Here is a 22,159-nt window from a genome sequence, read left to right on the forward strand (position 1 = left end):
TAAAAGAACCTGTCTGGAGATGAAAACATTAATTAATGCGTATATGCACTTAGACCATAAAAAGTTTAAAGTTGAGAAATACTGAAAGCTATTTGAAAATCCATTGGAGTCCAAGGAAATAGTCCAACCCAAAAATGTAGACTGAAAAGCCTAGATCTGCTAAATGCAGTTGTTTTTGATATGTCAAAGATCAGGGTTCTGATAGCAGAAGATCTGCATGTGTTAATTATCTTGCCATCAGAAAGGTTGTGGTTCCATGTATATACTGAACCAGTTGGTCTCAAGCAGGGGATGGTAGTACTGCAATTGGTTCTGAAAAATACATCACCTGGCTCAGCTCTTTTTTTTTCTCTCCCTTCCCCCTTTTCCCGGCCCTATTCAGGATGCCACCTTCAACTCAAGCTTAAATTCCTGACTTCGTTACTTTCGTACTGGGCACTGTGAGACCATAGCATCTTAGTAAATGTGTTCATGGTGTTGCAGTATTGCTTTGCATGTTGAAGTCACTACCGGAAAACTCACCAAAGTGGTATGCTTGACTGAATTATTACTTGAACAGTCGCGTTTACACATGTCTTAAAACAAATTTGGATATTGTGCTAAACTTGTGCACTTTATAGACGAGTGATGAAGCCGAAGAATCTTCAGCATACTGTACAGGAAACACTATGCATAGATCTGTTTATAGTCCATTGAAGCTTTTTCAGAGTATAAATCTGATCTGTTGGAGAAGTAATTCTGCCTGTGATTGTGGCATGATGCAGGTTTTTAAACGTGGTACAGTTTTTTATTTGACTTTCGCTAGTAACTTCCTTCCTGTTACACTTGTATCTCAAATGAATATTCTGTTGCTTTTGCTCTCTATCTCCCAAACCTACTAACTAGGTCTTGAGTTTCTCATATTAGGTTTATTTTTTAATTACAATAGAGGTGTGTTCCACTTGGTTTACCCTGTCTTGAGTACACCATTTCACAAAGAACAAATTAAATTTAAGGAGCAGATTGCAGTATTGAATTTTTCCTATGAGTTTTGACTTGAGTGTTATTTTTCGCAAGATTTTTTGTCGCCTTGATACTGAATTGGGAAAATTTAGGTTCAAATTTAGCCTGCTCAGAATTGGTGGGAGTCTGTGTCCACATCTGTTTCTGAGTTAGAAGTGGGAGGTTGGGGAGTAATGTGGGCGTGAGAGCTCGTTCTAGAAAATATCCAGTGATTCGGGAGATGGCTCAGTGCTGGACCCCTTTGTTTTTGCAGTCAGATATTTGTATTGAAGCTGCAAATATGCAGGATGGTCACTTGAACCTGGAACTTAAAAGCCAATAATACTTGAGAGTTCACCGCCTTACACAAAAGAGAGAAACAGAGAAATAGCCTGAAATTAAAAACTGAAATATATTTGAGGCAGAAGAACTCTGATATCAATCTTGTACCTATATGTTACATAGATTCATCAACCTTTTATTGTATAGTTTCCAGTTGTAGGAGAAACTCATAATTAGATATACCATATTTATGTGACTGTCACAAGTCCAGTTAAAATACATCAATGCATCTACTGAATATAAATTCTATTGCAATGGTGCAATGCAGGTATTCAGTCCCTAGTGGGGAAAAAAACCTCCCACTTAACATCTGATTCTTACACTGTTGTGAACAATTCTGTAACTACCAACTTTATGCCAGTAACATTGTTGGCATAATTCTTTGCTTTACACTCCCACTCTGCCGTTGTCGTGCCCCAAGAAACAAATCTGTTCAATATGTTGAGGTTATGTAAATTAGTCTCCCTGCCTTTCTCTTCTTAACCCAGAAATTCTCTCTTTTTCAAGTGTACAATAAGTTTTATTTTGAAAATTACTATTAAACTTGTGTCCAGCAAGTATTCTAAATCTCACAATAACCCACTACCTAAAAAGAAATCTCATTTCCCCTTGCTTATTTTATCAGTTACGTTAAATAAATATTGTCTGTCTGGTTATTGATTCTGTTGCCAAAAGCAACAATTTCTCCTTGGGTGCTCAATCAATTCTCCTCCCCGCCCTTTCTTCTATTTAATCTCACCATTGCTTCTTCTGTCCTAAAGAAAACGGTACTGGAATGTGACTTCAGAAGCAGAAAATAGTAGACTTTGTCAAATAGCTTGCCAGAACACTTGAGAAGTGGGTACCTGCTTTTCCAATATTGTACTGCCAACAGTAGTGTGTTGCTCAGGGTCTTATTATGTATTTTTTGGTGCTGCAGGTAAAGGAAGCAATGGATTCCAGTGCAGATGCTCAACATGGTGACACTCCAATTTCAGAAACGGAAACCCACCAACTTGCAGTTCCGACGCAAGCACAGCTTGCAACTATTGCACAGGTATTCCTCAATATCCACAGCAAATGACACAAGTTGAGACCACTGACCAACATGATTTTTGCTTGTTTCAGTTTCATAGTTTGAGATTTCCCAAACACACGTTAGAACGATGAACTAACTGATACATTGCATATGGAACTCACCTTTCCCCTCAGGATGAGTTGCAAAATCTCCTTTCTGAGAAAGTTTGTTAATCACTGCCAGAGTGATAGTGCCACATTTGGTGATGTTTTCAGTAACCATGTCTATGAAGAGGAAAATCAAAACAAGTTCCTGCCTCTTGCAGATCAAGCAACAGATTCAGTCAAGAAATACCATTGTTCAGTCAGAATGCTATGGATTCCAATACTAATGGAGTGCTGCGGTGTCAGAAGGTGGTTATTTGAGTGAGACATATTCCAAAATGGCCCCTCTTAAGTAAAACGTCTTGATGCAACTAATTCCATGTTCTTTCACAAGTAATTTGTTATTAATTCAATTTTTCACACAAAAGTAAGAGGCTATTTCTTTTAAAAACCAGAAGAATTGCGATGCTATAAATCAGGAACAAAAACAAAGTTGCTGGAAAAGCTCAGCAGGTCTGGCAGCATCTGTGAAGGAGAAAACAGAGTTAACGTTTCGGGTCCTGTTCTGTGGAAGGGTCACCGGACCCGAAACATTAAGGCTATTTCTTTTATTACCCTAGCCCCTAAATCACTTTAATCCCTCATGGCCAACATCATCACTGTTACGTATTTCTCTGTCCAAGAGAAGATGAACTATGCATTCTTGTCATGACATCTCAAAGACAACCTGTTTATGTTGCTCCATTTTGTGCAATAATTTGATTGTGAAAAGTTAAAGGATCAACAATTTCCAACATATTACAGGCGTACTTTGTTAGCTATAAAGTGCTTTAGCACATACAGAGATTGTGAAAGATATCTCATAAATTCAAGACTCTTGAGTGGAACAGTAAGCACTGCAAGTAAGAACACTGTCTCCGTTGTCACATATCTCACTATCACTTACAATCTAGTCTCACTTGCCAGGGATGCTGTCCATGGAGCCATACCAAAACATAAGTCATTGACCTCAGATGATGAGAAAAAGACGTTTGGGATAAAAATCATTATCGCCAGCCTGGACAGTCTCTGTTCATTTCCTAATGTGTGAAACAGGACAAACCTGCCCATAATTCATCACTAACTGAAAGAATATAAGTGCTACTGCAAATTGGTACTTTCTCAACTTTTTTGACAACCTTTACCTACTCTTAATCTTTTGTGTTAATTACTCCATGATTCTCACTGTTGAATTGCATCCTCAAGCACCATCATTATTCAACTTTAGACTTTCTGTCTCTTGAAGCAAAAGCTGCTGTTTGTATACAGGTATATCTGGAACTATGCTGTTTTTAGTGGTGGCATTGGGCCATGCTCCCTTTTTTTTGTTTTCAAAATATAGTTACATTTTTGAATGCTTCATTGCCATCATATGCCGTCGTGAAATTTCCAAACTATGTATCATGGAACAATACTTGAAGATGGAGTCTTATTCTACGGTGCAGATAAGCCTAGCCAAGAAAGGGCAAGACTTAGTTTGCTCAAAACATTGAGGTAGATTGTGACTGCTCATCCTTCTCCAATTCCTCTCTTCTGTTCCCATCTCAATCAGGTTACATGAAGGTTGCTTCTACTCTTGCTTGTACACCCATATCTTGAGTATCCCCAGCCTGGTATTGGTGACAAACGATCACTGCCCTCAACCCGAGGTTATACTCTAAGCCGTGCCATTCGTATACCTCTGGATAACATCATCCATGAACATAGGGCCAACTTCTAAATGTAGGCCGATGGCACCCAGCTCCTCTTTATTTATTCCTCGTTCTCACCACAACCTTCACACTTGCCCCTTCAGTGTTTTATAAGTAATTTTCTTCTTGTCTGAATTAATTGACAGGTGCTTTTCCCTGCATTTTTTTATTCATTCGTGGGATGAGGGAGTCACTGACCTAGCAGCATTCGTTGCCCATCCCTAATTGCCCAGAGGGCAGTTCTGAGTCAACCACATTGCTGTGGGTCTGGAGTCACATGTAGGCCAGACCAGGTAGGGATAGCAGGTTCTTTCCCTAAAGGACATTAGTGAACCAGATGGGTTTTTTCCAACAATCGACAATGGATTCACGGTCATCATTAGATTCATAATTCCAGATATTTATTGAATTCAGATTCTATCGTCTGCTGTGGCCGGGTTCGAACCCGGGTCCCCAGAACATTGTCTGGGTCTCTGAATTAACAGTCCAGTGATAATACCACTAGGCCGTCACCTCCCATCGCATTACACCAGTGAATACCCTAATGGCAGATCATAGGCTGTGAAAGCACTTCAGGATATCCTGAGGTTATGAAGCTCAGGATACAGCATTTTCTTTAATAATTACTCAATATTGTGTGAAGAAGCTACACTCCAATTCTTATTTGTTTTGCTGTAATCTTATACACTGTTAAATTGTCTCATTGTTTACAAATACCTCATGAGTTCAAATCTAAAAGCCCTTTTTGATCCAAATGTTTACTAATGTCCTCAAAATCTTGAATCTAATTTTGTCTCTCAATGGTGAGAACTCTTGCTGTACCAGAAAAAAAGGTGTTGCTGTCTCAGAGAATTCTGTATTACCACATATCCTCACATTTTCACAATCCACTTTTTGTGCATCTCTGGCCCCTCTTCTAATACAGCTACAAATAATTATTAGATATTGGATTGCTTTTTGTAAATGGAGATTTTATTTTTGAAATCCCCACCACTTCTCCATCCTCAAAGCAAACTCTACTCAATGGAACTCATCTCTGCCTTTTTTTCCCCCTGTCTTCTGTCTCCTTTTTTGTTTTGTCCGTTAATATGTTATCACCTTCCACATTTGTGCCACCTATTCCTACAATCTCTCTTTGGATGAGGTTACTGCCTCCACAGTTTGCACCTATCCATTCTGCAGTTGCTGTTTGGATGAGTTACTGTGCTCACAAATTTTGGCTAAGTTCGTTTGGAAGAAGTTACTTCTAATCCCACAGCACCAAAATGGTATGAATAAATGTTTTTGACTGCAGTACATTGTTGTCCCCATGTTACTTCTGTAACCTTTGATATAGGGGACCAAACTATCCTCCACTAATCTGGCTGCTTCATTGCCCTGCTTTGTATTACTGCCCTAACTAGTTTCAACTCTTAAGTTGCAGCCAGCACGTGTCTCTCAAAGGCATCTATTTCCCATCTCACGGCATCACCTCCGAGTTCCCCATTAAATCATTCACAGTCCTGTCCTTTCCCGTATTCACACGATTATTTTTAATTTGCAATTTCAACACAGAACCATTGAATCCCTCCAGTATGGAATCAGGCCAGTCAGCCACACCAATCTTCCAAAGAACATCCTACCCTGTCCCTGTAACACTGAATTTCCCCTGGCCAACCCACCTAACTCGTCTTTGGATTGTGGGTGGAAAGCAGAGCAGTCGGAGGAAACCCACGCAGAAACAAGGAGAATGTGCAAACTCCACACACAGCTGACCGAGGGTGGAATTGAACCCAGGTCCCATGTGCTGTGGGGTAGCAGTGCTAACCACTGAACCACCCCATGTATGTGTATACAACGCTACTATTTTTGTTGACCCCTCTGTTGCCTGAGCTCTCTAACATCCAGTATTGGAAGATAGACAAGTTCTTCCAGCCACACACTTAAAGGATTGAAGCTATGCTCATTGGCCCTGCTACAAGCACTCTATCTTCACCATTGATTCCATTTCCCTTCCTGGTTGCTTCCTTGCTCAGAGCCATGTTATGTGCATAATTGATGCCCTAAGACTATACAACATCATGGTTGATACTGATAATCCTCAACTCCACTTTTCCTGTTTTTTTTTCCCCATAACCCTTTATTCCCTTACTGGTTTAATAATCTTTCTATTTCAGCCTTGAATATATTTTAACAACCCAGCCTCTACAGCCCTCTAGGTGTAAAAGAAGTCCATATATTCACCACCCTCTAAGAAATTCTTCCTCCCTCCTGCTTTAAATGGACGACCTCTTATTCTGAGATTATGCCTCTGGTCCTAGACTCTCGTGCAAGGAAAAACAACCTTTCTTCATTTATCCTCTCAAGTCCTCTAACGATCTTGTATGTTTCAATAACGTTGTCTCTCATTCTTCTTAATTCTAATGCATACAAACCCAAACTAATCAACCTGTCCTCCTCATAAGATCCCTCCATACATAAGATTAGCCTAGCTTACCTTCTCTGAACTGCCTGCAATGTCATTATATCTTTCCTTTGGTAACGGGTCAAAAACAATTGTTCACGGTATCACAGCTGTGGTCTGACTAGTGTCCTGAATAGTTTTAGCTGGACCTCCCTACTTTCACACACTGTTCCCTTTGAAATAAAGGCTAGCATTCCATTTGCCTTCCCTATTACCTGCTGAACTTGTACATTGGAATTTTATGATTTATGTATGAGGATTGTTGGATGCCTCTGTACTGCATACTTTCTGCAGTCTTTCTCCATTTACATGCCAAAGTGCATAACTTCATATTTCCCCACATTATATTCCATCTGCCAAGTTTTTGCCCACTTAATCATCCTCACCACATGTCTTCCCACCTGTTTTTGTCATCCGCAAATTTGGCTGTAGTTTTTTCAGTTCATTCCATCCGAGTCATTATAGATGCACCCAGCTCTGGTCCCTGTGATGTCCCTCCATTTATAGCTTGCCATCCTGAAAATACCCCCTTATCCCAACTTTGTTTTGTACTAGTTAGCCAAATCTCTATCCATTCCTATATACTGTCTCCAAAGCTATGGACTTTTTTCATAGTAAGTAGCTGAATGTGTGGTGCCTTATCCTAATACCTTCTGAAAATATCTTCTGTATTATTTACACTGCTTCCCTTTGGTCTATCTTATTTATTACCACCTCAGAATTCCAATACATTTGGAATTTTGGAGGCATGATTTTTGCTTCACAAACCTATGCTGACTCTGCTTTGTCATCATCATACTACATGGAAATGTACCCATCGGCCCAACTCCTCTGCGCCAACCTGACATCCCAATCTGACCTAGTCCCATATCCCTCTAAACCATTCCTATTCACATATCCATCTAAATGCCTTTTAAATGCTGTAATTCTACCCGCCTCCTCCACTTCCTCTAGCAGCTTGCTTTCTACACGCACCAATCTGTGAAAAAGTTACCCCTTTGATCCTTTTTAAATCTTTCTCCTGTCATGTTAAGTTTTGGACTAATGACTATCTATTTCCCTAAGTTGCCTAGCTTCAATGTCCTTCCACACAGTAAATGCTGATGCAAAATATTCATTTAGTATCTCAACCATCTCCTGTGGTTTCACACACAAACAGCCATATTGATCTTTAAGGGACCCTATTCTCTTCCCCAGTTATGCTTTTGCCCATAATATATTTATAGAATCTCTTTGGATTTTTCTTAACTCTATTTACCAAAGCTATCTCATGTCCCTTTTCTGCCCTCCTGATTTCCCTCTTAAGTACACTCCTACTGCCTTTATTCTCCTCTCGGGATTCATTCGATCCCAGCTGTCTATACCTGACACATGCCTCCTTTTTCTTAACCAGAGCCTCAATTTCTCTCATCATCCAGAATTCCCTTCACCCCACAGCCTTGACCTCCACACTAACAAGAACACACTGTCTCTGGACTCTCGTTACCTTATTCTTAAAGGCTTCCTCCTTCCCAGCCATCCCTTTTACCTGCAAATAACCTCCCCCATTCAACTCTTGAAAGTTCCTGTCTAACATCATCAAAATGGGCTTTACTCCATTTTAGAACATTAACTTTTAGATCAAGTCTATCCTTTTCCATAAATATTTTAAAACTATAGAATTATGATCACTTGCCCCAAAGTGCTCCCCCACTGACACCTCAGTCGCTTGCCCCGCCCTATTTCCCAACAGGGACAAGTATTGCTCCTTCTTTAGTAATACATCCACAAATCGAATAAGAAAGTTTTATTGAATGTACTTAACAAATTCCTCCCCATCCAAGCCCTTAACACTATGATAGTCCCAGTCTGTTTGAAAAGGTAAAATTCCCTATCATTTCAATCATATTGTGTATTTCCAAATGCTCAGATATTACAAAGCATATGTCAAAGCATATGAATAACTTTTTCCAAATGTTGGATGTTAAACTAACTGGCCTGTAGTTACCTGTTTTTGTCGTGTTCTCTTTTTTTAAGTAAATGTGTTACATTGGCAACTTTTCAATCCCCTGTGACTTTTCCAAAATCTAAAGATTTTTGGAAGATTACTACTACCACTGCATCACACGACCTCTGTAGCTACTTCCTTTAATATCCTAGGATGCATCTCATCAGCTCCAGTTTGATCCCAAGTTGTTTGTCTACTCTGTTCCCCCTGTGCATTCTTCAGCTTATCTACCAACAAACCCTTATCTAAGCCATTGCCCCATTTAACCATTCAAGTGTATTCTGGTCAGCCTCTCAACCTGTCTTCATTATTCATCTTGTCATAAACTCACCACAGCCTTTCTAATGTTTATTTTTGAATAATAACTTGTATTTATATTATGCATTGTTGGATAAAAACAATTGACGCTGGACCCAAGAAGGGCAAATGAATGTATTAGCATGAATCAATACAGATCAGAAACCATAGGGACACCTCCTTGAAGAGTGTTTGTATACATGTTCTTAAGATTTCATTAAAATTAAATGGATTTTATTGTATTCAGCATGTTTTTCTCATATGCAGCATCTAATATTTGGATGGAATGCTTTAAATTATTCTTTTTAATGTCAACTAAATACAGTAATCAAGTTTTTATATTCGATATTTACAGGTAACCATGCCTGGAATCCAGTCGACAACAAGTCCAGCAGTAACTTTAGTGCAGTTGCCAAATGGGCAGACTGTTCAAGTCCAAGGAGTTATCCAGGCAGCTCAGTCCTCAGTAATACAGTCCCCTCAAGTTCAGACTGTCCAGGTAGGTCCCACATTATGCTACAAAGTGTATATTATTTTTATCCAAATTTGAAACGCATATATCAAGCATGACAAATCAGTTTGTTTGAAGTGAAGCCCATTATCATCTAAACAGGAGGCTTTTGCTTAAACCTGGGTAAATGTGCAGTCCACAGGTGAGTAAACAAGGTTTCAGTTTGTTTTTTTTTCTGTGTTTGATTTGCACTATTTGAATTTTTCCAGTTATTGTCCGTCCAAGATTTATTTCGGATTGTTTTTCACCATAAATAAGTCCAGTAGATTTTGTTTGTTTTTTAGGCCTTTGCTTCTTTTTGAATTTGTCCAATAAATTCCTTGATTCTCGAATTATTGTACAACTGATACACTTTCTTTTGTTTGAGTGGCGTTCATTTATCAGAAATGTTTGAGACTATGGATTTTGCATCCAAGTATTTGATCTTGAACCCTCTTGAAATTTCCCAAGGGCTGCTTGTTGATTTTTAGGCGCTGCTATTTCAGTTTCACTTACCCTTCATTAGGTGATGTAGTCACTGAGCCTTCTCTATTTGTGTTGATGTATGGAGAACTTGAACTCTCTCTGAAGCAGATTGGATGAATTCATCAATATCTTCAATTCTCAATTTCTCCAATAAACTTAAAGTCATAACACAAGGAAAGCACTAATTTCATAGACACTGCAACACTTGTATAAATTGCCAGGCATAGGTTAGGAACAAAATCTTTTTGTTAAAAGTAAACAGAGGTATACACACAAAGCAGTCATCTCAAGCATACTTTCTTTTGACTGGAGAATTCATTGTATCTTTGGCCTTAGCACAACTACTGCATCACATTAATTGATAGTATTTGATATAATATTCATAGCTTTGAGATGTGATAACCACAAATCCAAATCTTTGAAATAGAACTGTACAATGTTCAGGACAAGTAGCCTCAAACTCCTGCAGCTTTAATCTGGGACTCCACATTGATGTGCAAGGAATCTTTTGCTTCAGTTTTCCTGTCCCCAGTAAGATGAATAAGACTACTACTCCAATCACGCGTTCTTTCCCGTCTTTGCTGCTGATGATTCACAATCGACAGCAAGTTCGAGAGAGAACTGGCTTGTGAGTAAATGGAAATGGCTTGTTGTCATTTTCTTTCCATTCTGTTGAGCAGACAAGTGTCTTCAAGGTATTTGCCCCAGTGACTGGATTTTCTCAGGGGATATTGGGAGAAGATTCGCCCTGCCTCGGTGTATTTTGGGGCTTCTTGAAAGATTGTCCCTTGGCCGTTTGTAGAGAGATGAACACAAAATAACATTGTTATAACTATTGTTCTAAAGGTAGCGTAAGAACTCTTAGAAGGCTTATCAAATTAGCATACTGGTGAATTGCGATTTCCCACCTCTATAACAAAGTGATTCATGATGACATTCAGATCTTTCACACAGTGAGACATTTCATTTTCAACGATGGCTTCATCATAAAATTTCTTGACATTTTGTTGTGAAAAATGACTATCCCACATGACAAGCTGACTCCCAGCAAAGATTTAGCATGTTTTAAATTTGTTGGTCAGTGTAATACTTTTAACAAGCTGCTGGTGGGGATTTGTATCGGCGGACTTCATCTTGAGGCATTTGTATGGTGAATCAAGGTTATGTTCTGTGCTCGTAAGCAATCCTGTTTCATTGAACAGAGCATAACTGTGCTGTTTACAGTAATTATAGTTTGCTTAATACTTTTGGGATTTTTACAATGGCAGTGGAACTAGACAGTGAGCACAGCTTAGATGCAGTTTATGTATTCTAATGTAGAGCGCAGAAACCAAGTGTTCTGTTTATTTGGGCCATACTGATATTTATGCTCTGCACGAGTCTTCCACCCTATTTCAACTATTCTTAACAACATATTCTTGTGTTGTTCTCCCTTGTGTTTATCTAGCTTTCCTTTAAATGCAGCTGTGCTATTTTCCCCAACTACTCCTTGGGTGAACACATCCTATGGTCGATTTGGAAGAACTCCATGGTCCAGATGTTGGTTATTTCACTTGCCTCAGTGTGCACTATGACAGATTGATGAGTAAGCGTGGGTGGAGAGGAGGAGATGGTTAGCACAGTAAACTTGCATTACATAAACATTTGGAATTAATTACTGGCATATACAAAACAGAACCAAAAATTGGTAAAGCCAAAATTCTGTTGGTCGAACAGTAGGTGACTCACTTCCCTTGGTTCTGGTGCGGCATGCTTTCCCTAGTGTCATTTTGTTTGTCTTATTTTACCTGCCTTGAAATCACTTTTTTGATCTATTTGTGATCTGTTGAGATTCTTTAATTTTAATTACACCAGTTTGGCATTTTTCCTTTCTACCCTGATGTAATTTTCAACTTTCTTGACTCCTTTAGCTTCCATATTACAATACATGTAACAAACCCAGTTAAATTATAATTTCTGACTAACCAGATTTTATTAGCAGAGGCAGGTTGGAAACAAAACTGGATGATTTCATGAGCAGAATAAGGGGGATCTCAGAAACCTACAGCATTCTAAATGCAGGAAGGATGTTTCCAATAACCTCAGGAATCCAGAACGGGATCACAGTTTTATGATTGTGTGGTAGGGCGTTTAGGGTCAAATGTGGAGAACTTTTTTTGTCTGGAGAGTGGCGGGTAGAAATCTCTGCCACAGAAAGTAGTTTAGTCCAAAACATCAAATGTTTTCATTAAGGAGTTTGATGTAGTTCTTGGGGCTAAAGGGATTAAAGAGTATGGGGAGAAAAGGGAGCAGGGTACTGAGTTGGATGATCAGCCATGATCATGTTGAATGGCACAGCAAGCTTAAAGGCCAAATGGCTGCTTCCTATTTTCAATGTTTCTGTGAGGATGTTGTGGTTAGTGTGCAATGGGAAAAGGGATCTTGTGAGGTTCAGCAGGAAAGCTGCATATCCATAGGCCAGTAGCAAAATATTAAAAGGGACAAGATGGTGATTATAACGTGAAGCCGTTGATGGAGTTGTGTATGAATTAGAGTTTGAGGTCAAAAAGGAATGCATTTCGGAGTCAAGCCCAGAGGCAGAAACAGTGATGGTTCAAAGAAGGAAATAAGTAACCTTTAGTGGTGGACCACAAGAGCTCTGAAGCTTAGCTCAGTTTCATGGAGAACAATAAGGTTACACACTATTTGCTATTGAATTTAGATGTAAGTATTAAAGAAAAAAATTGTCGTGTGAATATCTTATGACCCGCAGTCTCATGTATAGGATTTATATCACAGAAATTCACCATGCAGAACGTGAATATTGGCCCAATATGTGTCGGTCAGCTGAGAAAGCTATCCAGCCTAATCCCATTTTCCAACTGTTAGTCCAAGGTTTTGTAGGTTGTGATATTGGTGGATATGCTAGTGTTAAATGCAATAGTAGTTCTGTCTTAACCGCCCGCTCAGGCAGTGAACTCCACGTAGGCAAAAGTCTGGGTCAAATAGTTCTCAACTTCCCTCCTAAATCTTTTGCCACTTCACTTGTAAATCATTGATTCCTGATTATTGATCTTTTTGCTAGCAGAAACAATTATTTCCACTGACTCATTCAGGGGTCCTCATAGTTTTATACAATTCAGTAAATCTCCACCTCTTCCTTAGAAATGAAAACTGTCCCAACCTGTCTAATCACTTCATAGCTAAAATTATCCATTCCTAACAACAATGTAATCAATCTCCTCTATGCCCTGTCTTGTAATCACATCTTTCCTGTGATCAGACTATGAACTATATGCAAGCTGTGACCTAACTTGTGTTTAGTAGAGTTGTAGCATATCCTCTCTCAAACTAGTGGGGTGTTGTCATATATGGTGAGCAAATTAGAATTGCACACTCTAAGATCCAGGATATTAGCCTTTTACTGTTACTGAAGTGATTTCCAGGAGCTGACTTCATTCCCTTAAAAGCTGTGTTAGGCATTAAATAGTTTATCTTGACACAACTTAAATTTCTCCTTCCATCCAGAGTGGTGTTGGGTGGAGGATCCATTAATTTCAAAGATGTGGATTGGCAGGTGGACGTGAGAAAGGATTGAAAGAAATATGCGTTCTTGTTTTGTAACTGCCTTTCATGAGTCCAAGCATCAGCTGGCAGTGCGAATAGGGTGACAGTTTCATTTTTGCTCTGTCTTTATCCACATACATCATGATCCTCTGGTTTTTGGATTTTTAGATATTTGGTAATTTATCCTAATGCTGTTTCTTCAAAATGTCTGCTGAATATGCTGTAAAAGTGCCATTTAGATCCTGTGTTGAATTGCTATATGTCGCCTTGAAGAAGTCTGAAGAGGATTTTTATCGCGACTCTTAAATAATGTTCAAGTGAACCATGTTCAGTGGTTGGCTTGGCAATTCATTAAAATTCCATAGCCATTTAAGGTACCATGGCCAAACCAGTTTGATTTACACAAACATCCCAGGATGCTGCTCAGGAATGTTCACAAACAAAATTTGATACAAACCACTTAAGAAGCTTGAGGACAGATGATGAAAGGCATCTTAAAGGAGGAGGGAAAGAAAGACATAGAAATTTGGAAAGGTTTAGGATAAGGGTTTGAGAACTTTTAGCATCTAAGCAGTTAGTACTATATATGCAGAAGATTGTCAATGTTATTATCAAGGAAGTACCAGAGGCTAGAACTGGAGGAGTCCAGAGAACTGAGTATTTGGAGGACTAGAGGAGGTTTCATAGAAAGGCATGAGGAAGTGGAATTTGAAAACAAGATAAGTTTAAAATTGAGATGTTGCCTGATTGGCTCCCAATGTAAAGTCCAGCACAAGTACCATCTCCAGCTGTTTGCAATCACAGTTCAAGGAGGGCTTCTGGTGTATAATGAAATCTAATGGTTATCTGTCATCTTTATCTTAAGAGGAGTAGGCCATTCAGCCCCTCAAACCTTCCCTGCCAATGAACAGACTCATGGCTGAGCAGACTTGAGAAGCTGAATGGCCTACTCCTCCTATTTCTTTCATTCTTGAGATGTTTTCTGCTTTCAAGCTGCAAATTACAGGCTCATTGTAAAGTAAATGACTTCAGTATATCATTCCACAAGTGCCACACTCGACATTTCTTACAAAAATGAATTTCCTGGGCTAATGGGTAATGAATTCTGATAGCATCATGCAGATTTTTGGCGGTGAGTGAAATATTTTCACTGCCTATTGGGAAGTCTTCAATACTACCTATGTATCTGTTGAGATCAGGATCTCTAAGACAAACTCCATTAGCTACACCTTTTGGCAGTTGTAATGTGCCCTTTGGTCTTCTTCAGGTTTCTAGATGTCAGAGAAAAATGAAAATAAGAACATGATCTAAAACTGTTTTTTAATGATGTTAACTGTACATTATTCAACTGGGCCTTACTGATGGTTCACATTAATCTGAGTCAGATGGTTGTGCATTCCAAATTTCCACTTCATATACTGAACACAATCCAACTTGACATTCCTAGGCAGTACTGAGGAAATGCAGCATTGCCAGAGGTGGCATCGTTTGAGGTATTGAGCTACCTGGTCATGTGCACCTGAAATATCCCACGGCACTATTTTGAGGCAGTGTTGGTGTGTTCTTGCCAGTGTCTTAGTCGATATTTATCCTTTGCCCAACATCTCCAAAGGATAAGATTATCTTCATTGTGCAGACAATATGTTGCATAAATAGTATTTAGGAGCTGGTGGGCACCAATATGTTCCATGGCAGAGTTTGTCTTAATTTTCTTCCTGATTGTATGGGTCTAGAGGGAACATTGACCACATCTGTAGCAAATTTGGCTGGTTGAGGAACTTTGGCTCCAAGTTGATGAGCTGGAATCTTACCTGTGGACACTGCAGCCCATCAGTATGGGGTAAACGTACCTATCATTTCAGAGGCTAGTCCCACCTCATAGTTTTAATTGATCAATTTGATCCACGGTCAGAGACAAGGTGTTGTGACTGTAAGTGAGGCAGGTATAGGGATCCAAAGTTTTAGCTTTGGTCAAGCCTCAGCCTGTTTCCTCCTCCTCTAGGTACCAGGTTCTTGCTGTCAATGTGGGCGAGGACAGACTGCATCGAGAATGGACAACAATGCTGTAGTTGGTTCACTCAAAGTGCCATTCGAGTGGATGAAGAAAAGACTAGTGTGTTTACAATAGGGAATAGCAAAGTTAGAAGAATAAATAGTTCTCTGCCACAAAAACAGTGTCCCAAACTTTGCTGCCCATCTGGTGTGAATGTTCAGGAGAGGTCTTCTTGTCTGGAGTAGAACTTGAAGTGGGATGGGATGGAAAGGAAAGGATCCAGTTGTCATCCATGTAAGTTCCTACCTATGTTGTTGGTATAGGAAAGAGGTTCTGAGGGATTGAGAGCAGTTTGGGGCTAAATTTAGAAGCACAACCACAAAGGCAGTAATCTTTGGATTACTACCTGAAGCATGCACAAATTGGTCTAATGTTAGTAAGATTACAGAGATGAATGCATTGCTCCAAGATTGGGTTTGAATTCCTGGACATTGGCACAGTACTGGGGAAAAGAGAAAGCTATTCTGTTGGATAAGCTTCATTCAAATCATGCTGGGATCAGTGTCCTGGTGATTCATGTAGCTAGGGTTTATAAATAGGGATTTAAACTAATTCATTTGTGGGTGGAGTTTTCAATTGGTTAGAGTGTTATTTTAGAAAATCAAAAACTAATGAGAACAGAAGCACAGGGTAGTGAAGAGATGATTGATAATTAATGTAACATGAAGTAGTAGAACATCTGCTGCACTCTTCTGAGCATAAATTAGAACCAGAGTGCAGCAGAAATTAGAACCAGAGTGCAGCAGAAATTAGAACCAAAGTCCATAATAACGCTAAAAAGTCCAAGTCCAAGCCCAAGCCTCTCTACAAATGCTGCGTGCATGCATTCACATAATGAGGTGCTTAAAATAACAGCAAAAGTGGAAATAAATGATTATGGCTTGATAGACTGTTATGGAGATATGGTCGCAGGGTGACTGAATACCCTCAAGTACCCAATGTTCCAGAAGAATAAGCAAAAACCAAAAGGAGGTAGGGCAACTTTATTAATAAAGGAAGATGTGAGTGCACTGGTGAGCATTTTAACCAAAAATGTGCAATAACTCGTGATGTGGAATAAATTTGGGTGGGAATAAGAAATAGCAAGAGAGCGAATCATGAGTAGGGGTCATCTATCGTCACTGAAGAGCTGCCTCGTAGAACAAGGTATAAAATGAAAAGCAATGGAAGAGTGTAGGAAGGATGCTCCAATTGTCATGGGTAATTTTAATTATGTATTAGCTGGAAAAGTCAGATGTACAAGTGTAGCATGGAAGCTTGTAGAATGCATCAGGAATTGTTTCTTTTGAGCAGTGCATTGGAACAGGCTATCTTAGAACCATCAATATGTAATGCGGTAAGATTAATAAGAGGTCTTGTAGTTAAGATCCCCTAGAGTGGTAGCGATCACAACGTGATAGAATTTCAAATTCAGTTTGAAGGAGAGCAACCAAGGTTTCAAACCAGTGTCCTCAACTTAAATAAGGGCTGTTACAGAAGCATGAAAAAACAGTTGTCTAAAGCTGGCTAGTGAAATAGACTAGGAAGAAGGCTGGTGAATGAGCAGTGGCAGACACTTAAACACACGTGTATTTCATAACACTCAGCAAAAGGTGTTCCAGTTAAAAGAAAGACTGTGTGAAGGATGTCGTGCTGTGGTGAAGGAGAGTTTTTCTAGTCAAAACCTAAGGCATACGAAGCAAAAACAAGTAGCCTCTCTGATCCTATGATGCTGCTTGGCCTGCTGTGTTCATCCAGCCCTGCACCTTGTTGTCTCGGATTCTCCAGCATCTGCAGTTCCTACTATCTCTGATAGTATATAGGATTGGGATTTATTTTAAAAACCAGCAGTATTTGACTGAAAAGCTAATAAAGAGGGAGAAAATTTATTAAGAAAGTAAATTGGCAAGAATAGAAAAAGAAGCAGCGAGAACTTCATTGGGAATCTAGAAAGTAAGAGACTGACTAAAGTAAGTGTTGGGTCTCTTGGAGGATGCAACTGGGAATTAATAACTGAATATGGAAATTGCAGACTATTTAAACCAATATTTTGCATTCGTCTCCACAGTGGAAAATACTATAAAAATCTGGAAGACACCTGTTACGGTGCTAATGGTTAAAAAGATCTTCTAAAAGTCTCAATCACAGGAGATAAAATATTTGACCAACTCATGGAACTAAAGGCAAACAAGTCACTGGGACCTGATGGCCAGCATCCAACGGGTTTCATGGAAATGGCTGTAGAGGTAGTGGAGGCATTGATTGAAATAATCCAGAAGGGTTACAGAAGATTGGACAATTGCTAACGTGATATCCCTGTTCTAGAAGGGAGGGAGGGAAGCAGAAAAGTAGAAGCTAGTTACCCCAACTTCTGTCATTGGGCAAATGCTAGAATCCATTATTAAGGACAATGTCACAACTCACTGGGATCATGCATTGGAAATCAAACCCGACTTCTTGTAGTTGTTAAAGTTTACCAGATTTTCAGGCCCAGGTTGGCAGAAAGCGCTACCAGGTTCTTGTACATAACAAGAATTACTATTTATTACAAATAATTAGACTCTAGCTACAGATAAACAGCTGTGTACCATCACATAGAACTCTACCAATCGAAGGACTCATCCCCTTGTATGTTCCCCCTTATAAACAAATAGACATGGGCAGGAGAACAAAAAAAGTGGGTTATGGGTGGAAGGAAATCTGGACAGCAGTTGGTGATCTTTGTTCACAGAATCTGTTGCTATCAAAATGATTTGGTGATCAAAAATGCTGCTTCTTGGTCTTTTTTTCTTTTCAGATGCTTCCACTGGTTTGCCAGAGACGCAGGGTGGTTGGTATACTAATAGAAAGTCTTTGTCCTACTGACCAGACATCACAGCAACTGCTGAAGGAAAGATAAACTGGCTTTCTTCAGGCTTAAGGTGGCTTTTACTCTGGAGAACAGAGAGCTCTTGAGCTCCTGGTGGCCTGAAGGCGCCTCTCTATCTTATTAACAGCCCCAAACTGTTCAGCTACCGGAGAGTCAATCGCATTGTTGTTGGCACACAGAAGACCTTTGCCATTGATAACTGGTCACTAGTCCACAAACCAGTCTGCTATTTATTGTCAAACAAATCTTCACCTGTACACAGCCCTTGGCTTCAGTCTGCCTGAAAACGCTGCTGTAATCACAGCTGTATAAACAGTGTTCGCAATGAGTGTCATGTTACTGTACCGCTTTTAACTTATACAGAATTTTCTTGTGATCTCTGGTTTTAAAACAGGCCTTGTCTCAAAGTATTTAAAAGAAAAAGTGCAGTTAGAAAAGCTTAACCCAGTCAAACAGATGCTTTGTTTGACAAATTTGCTAGATTTCTTTGAAGATGTATCAAGCACAGTTGATAGAGGGATCCCAGTGGATCTATTGTATTTGGATCTCCAGATGTATTTGATAAGATACCCTGTAAAAGGTTATTGCGCAGGTTGGAGCTCATGGTATTGGTAGTGATGTATTCACATGGATGGAAGATTGGTTAACACACACCTTATTAGGGATTAATAAGTTTTTCAGATGGGAAAGACGTCACTAGTGGAGTGCACAAGGATTAGTTGTTGGGCCTCAATTATTTATGATTTGTAGTAAATGATCTGGAGGAAGTGTAGTGTGTCTCAAAATTTGCTGATGGTACAAAACTAGCTAATAGGGCATGATGAGGAATCTGCAAGGGGTAAAGGTTGCATGAGTGAGCAAAAAATTGCAAGATGGAATTTAATATAAGAACGTGTGAGATCGTGCACTTTGGCAAGAAGAATCAAAAGCAGACTACTTAAATGGAAAGAGACTCCAAAAATTGTAGTGCAGTGCAATGTGATTTGAGTGTTGTGCATGAAACACAAATGTTAGCGTGCATGAAACACAAATGTTAGCATGCAGGTGCAGCAAGGAAGAAAGAAGGCAAATGAAATGTTGGCCTTTATGGCTTGAGGGTTGGAGTTTAAAAATGGGGAAGTCTGTTACAACTGTACAGAGTGTTGTTGAGGCTGCACTAGGGGTACTGTGCAGTTCTGATGCTTGTACTCCAGAAAGGGTATATTGGTATTGGAGAGAGTTCAAGAGATTCACTAGCCTGATTTCTGGAGTGGAGGGGTTGAGTTATGAAGCACAGTTAAACAAGTTAGGCCTTTATTCATTTGGGTTTAGAAGACTGAGGGATGATCCTATTGAAACATACAAGTTTCTAAAGGCCTTGACAGGGTAGATGTTGAGAAGGTGTTTCTATTAGTGAGAGAGTCTTGAACTAGTGGACGTAGTCACGGAATAAAGGAACACTCACTGAAACTGGGATACACTGGAATTTCTTCTCCCGGAGAATAGTGAAATCTGGATTTCTGTACCCCAGAGAGTTGTGAAGGTTACATCACTGAAAGTATTTAGAGGAGTGGGTAGATGTTTGGAATATCAGGAAGTTGAGGACTCTTGATGAGTTGGCGTGAAAGGCCTGTTGAGGCATGGGACAGATCAACCATGGCCTTGTTGAATATCAGGCCAGGCTTGAGGGGCAGAATGGCCTACTTCTGCTTCTATTTCATGTATTTTCATTACACAGCTGTTTAAGAGACCTTGCTGAGAACAAATTTGCTGCTGTATTTCTACGGTGACAGTGGCTCCGCTTGAAAAGTGCTTCACTAGCTATAAAAGGTGTTGTGATTCTTAGAAGTTGTAAAATATGCTATGTAAATACAAGGTTTTTTTCTTTTATAGAGCAAACAATTGTTTAGAAAAATATCAGTAGCCAAATTCTTGGTTTTAAGACATCTTATACTTAATCTGGCCTTGTTCTGAAAACTGCAGTTTAGCCAATAAACTATTATTGCTGAGTATTTTCTTTGGGGCTAAATTATAAACTGAAAGGAAACAAAGTAGACAGGAAGGAAACTGAGATTTTTCTTTGTTTCAGATCTCTACTATACCTGAAAGTGAGGACTCCCAGGAGTCTGTGGATAGCATGACTGACTCGCAGAAACGTAGAGAAATTCTATCAAGACGGCCTTCATACAGGTAACAGCTGATATGAACTGTTTAGGGAGCACGAACATTTAAAAGTAATTGGAGTACATCATTCTAACCAATAGCACTATGCTGCAAGATGACACATTTTTTAAAACATTAATTTGTTTCATATGCAAGTAAATAATGCAAATGTGATTTAAGTTAACATCAGAGCTAAAAGAATAAAACCACAAGATTCTACCACTTTGAACAAACAATAGGGCAACAATCCAGTGCACAAAGCATGTACAACTTGATTCCAACACATGGATAGTGCACTGTGATGGAATGCTTCACTGCACATACCGAGAGAGATCCCACAGATTTATCAGTAACTCTTCCCAGACATTCATGAAATGGGGCATCAAATTTCATTAAACTTCACAGACTGATGACAGTTCTTCACGTTTGCTGATCTGGCCTTGCAACTCCCTCCCAATTTGCTCCTTTGTGGACTCCCTTAACTACTACTACTATTGTTGTAGTCTATCCCGCTCCTTTCCTGGGTCCATGCTTCTCTGGCCTCAGAACTGCTCTCTGGTACTCATTTAGGGGTGGAATTCCAGCTTCTCGTCTTCAGTTGACCTTACCAAGCCAGTCCTGCACTGGGTTCCGTCAACACCACACTCCCAACCCACCACCAATCTCACCTCTCGAGTTCCAATCTTGCTCAGTTACATCAAGAAAATTATGCTTGGGCACTATTCAGCCACACTCTTTCAGGTGCACCTGAAAGTATTAATGCTTGGAGGCCCCTTCTAAGCACCTAATGGCTTCCCCGACACAGAGCCAGTGATCTTCCCACTTTCTCAGGTCCCCGGGATGACTGAGTTATGACTCCAACTGTTAGCTGTCTGCTAATTCCTAGAACTACTTCCTGAGGAAACTCTCAGAGCACTGAGCCAGCGAACTATTCTCGACTCTTCAACAAAACCCACCTACACACAAACTATGTAGTTCAGTTGCCATGCCAGCTTGGACAGATGTCACACTCCTAAGACGGAGTCTATATCTCTCTCCTCCAATAAGATATATCCTTTGAACTCTTCTTCACTGACCCCCAAACTGGTCCTGAGTGACTTATTGGAAGATTTGCAATAAGCCCTTTCCCTTTTGCAGGGCAGAATTGAATGTTGCCACATTGCAACTTTTGGAACTTCCTCTGCTATGATTGTGACCTTTCACAGGGAATGCTGGCTTGCTCAATGCAAAAAATGTGGATATGACTAGAGGATTTCATAAGTATGTGACCGTCACCTCTAGAAACTATTTTTAAAAGTTCTGTTTGGGTGTTGCTACTTAATACTTCTGAGCTATTGTTGATTAACTTTCTTTGCTACAAGACTCAATGAGGACCACTGTAGATTCTTCCATAGTTTCAGATTAGACAATCTTCCGGCTTCTGTTCTCTCAACTTTCAAACTGTGATAAGCCTCACCCTCGTTCCATATGATGAATTATGACATAGTTATTTTCCTTTGCTTACAGTGCAGTCTGTTTAATGTATTCTGGCTACCTTCTGTCACTAAGCTGTCAACTGTACACACGTGGTTATTTGTCCCTTTTGTATAATCTCAAATAATTTCAGTCCATCCAGAAGTTTTGAATCCCAAACCTTAAACTCAGTTTTTGTTTCCTTAGAAACTGAGAGCTTTCAACTTCTGTTGCTGTTTCAATTTCTGTTTTCAGTTCGAT

At 39.6% G+C, this 22,159-nt stretch overlaps 1 protein-coding gene across 6 annotated transcripts in view; it reads left to right on the forward strand.

The window, feature by feature from the left end:
• The window catches only part of creb1b (cAMP responsive element binding protein 1b), a 62,866-nt gene that overhangs the window by 17,244 nt on the left and 23,463 nt on the right, over positions 1-22,159 (forward strand). For 5 of the 6 annotated variants that reach the window (XM_020532422.2, XM_048598780.1, XM_048598781.1 and 2 more), the window contains 3 exons: positions 2,243-2,359; positions 9,237-9,380; positions 20,373-20,473. In XM_020532422.2, the coding sequence (XP_020388011.1) occupies positions 2,255-2,359; positions 9,237-9,380; positions 20,373-20,473 (350 nt within the window). In that variant the 5' untranslated portion in view covers positions 2,243-2,254. Of the gene's footprint in view, positions 1-382; positions 530-2,242; positions 2,360-9,236; positions 9,381-20,372; positions 20,474-22,159 lie in introns of those variants that run through there. The other variant, XM_048598782.1, reaches the window with a different exon arrangement.

Source organism: Rhincodon typus, chromosome 7 (assembly GCF_021869965.1).
Source record: "Rhincodon typus isolate 14 chromosome 7, sRhiTyp1.1, whole genome shotgun sequence".
Lineage (NCBI taxonomy): Eukaryota > Metazoa > Chordata > Chondrichthyes > Orectolobiformes > Rhincodontidae > Rhincodon > Rhincodon typus.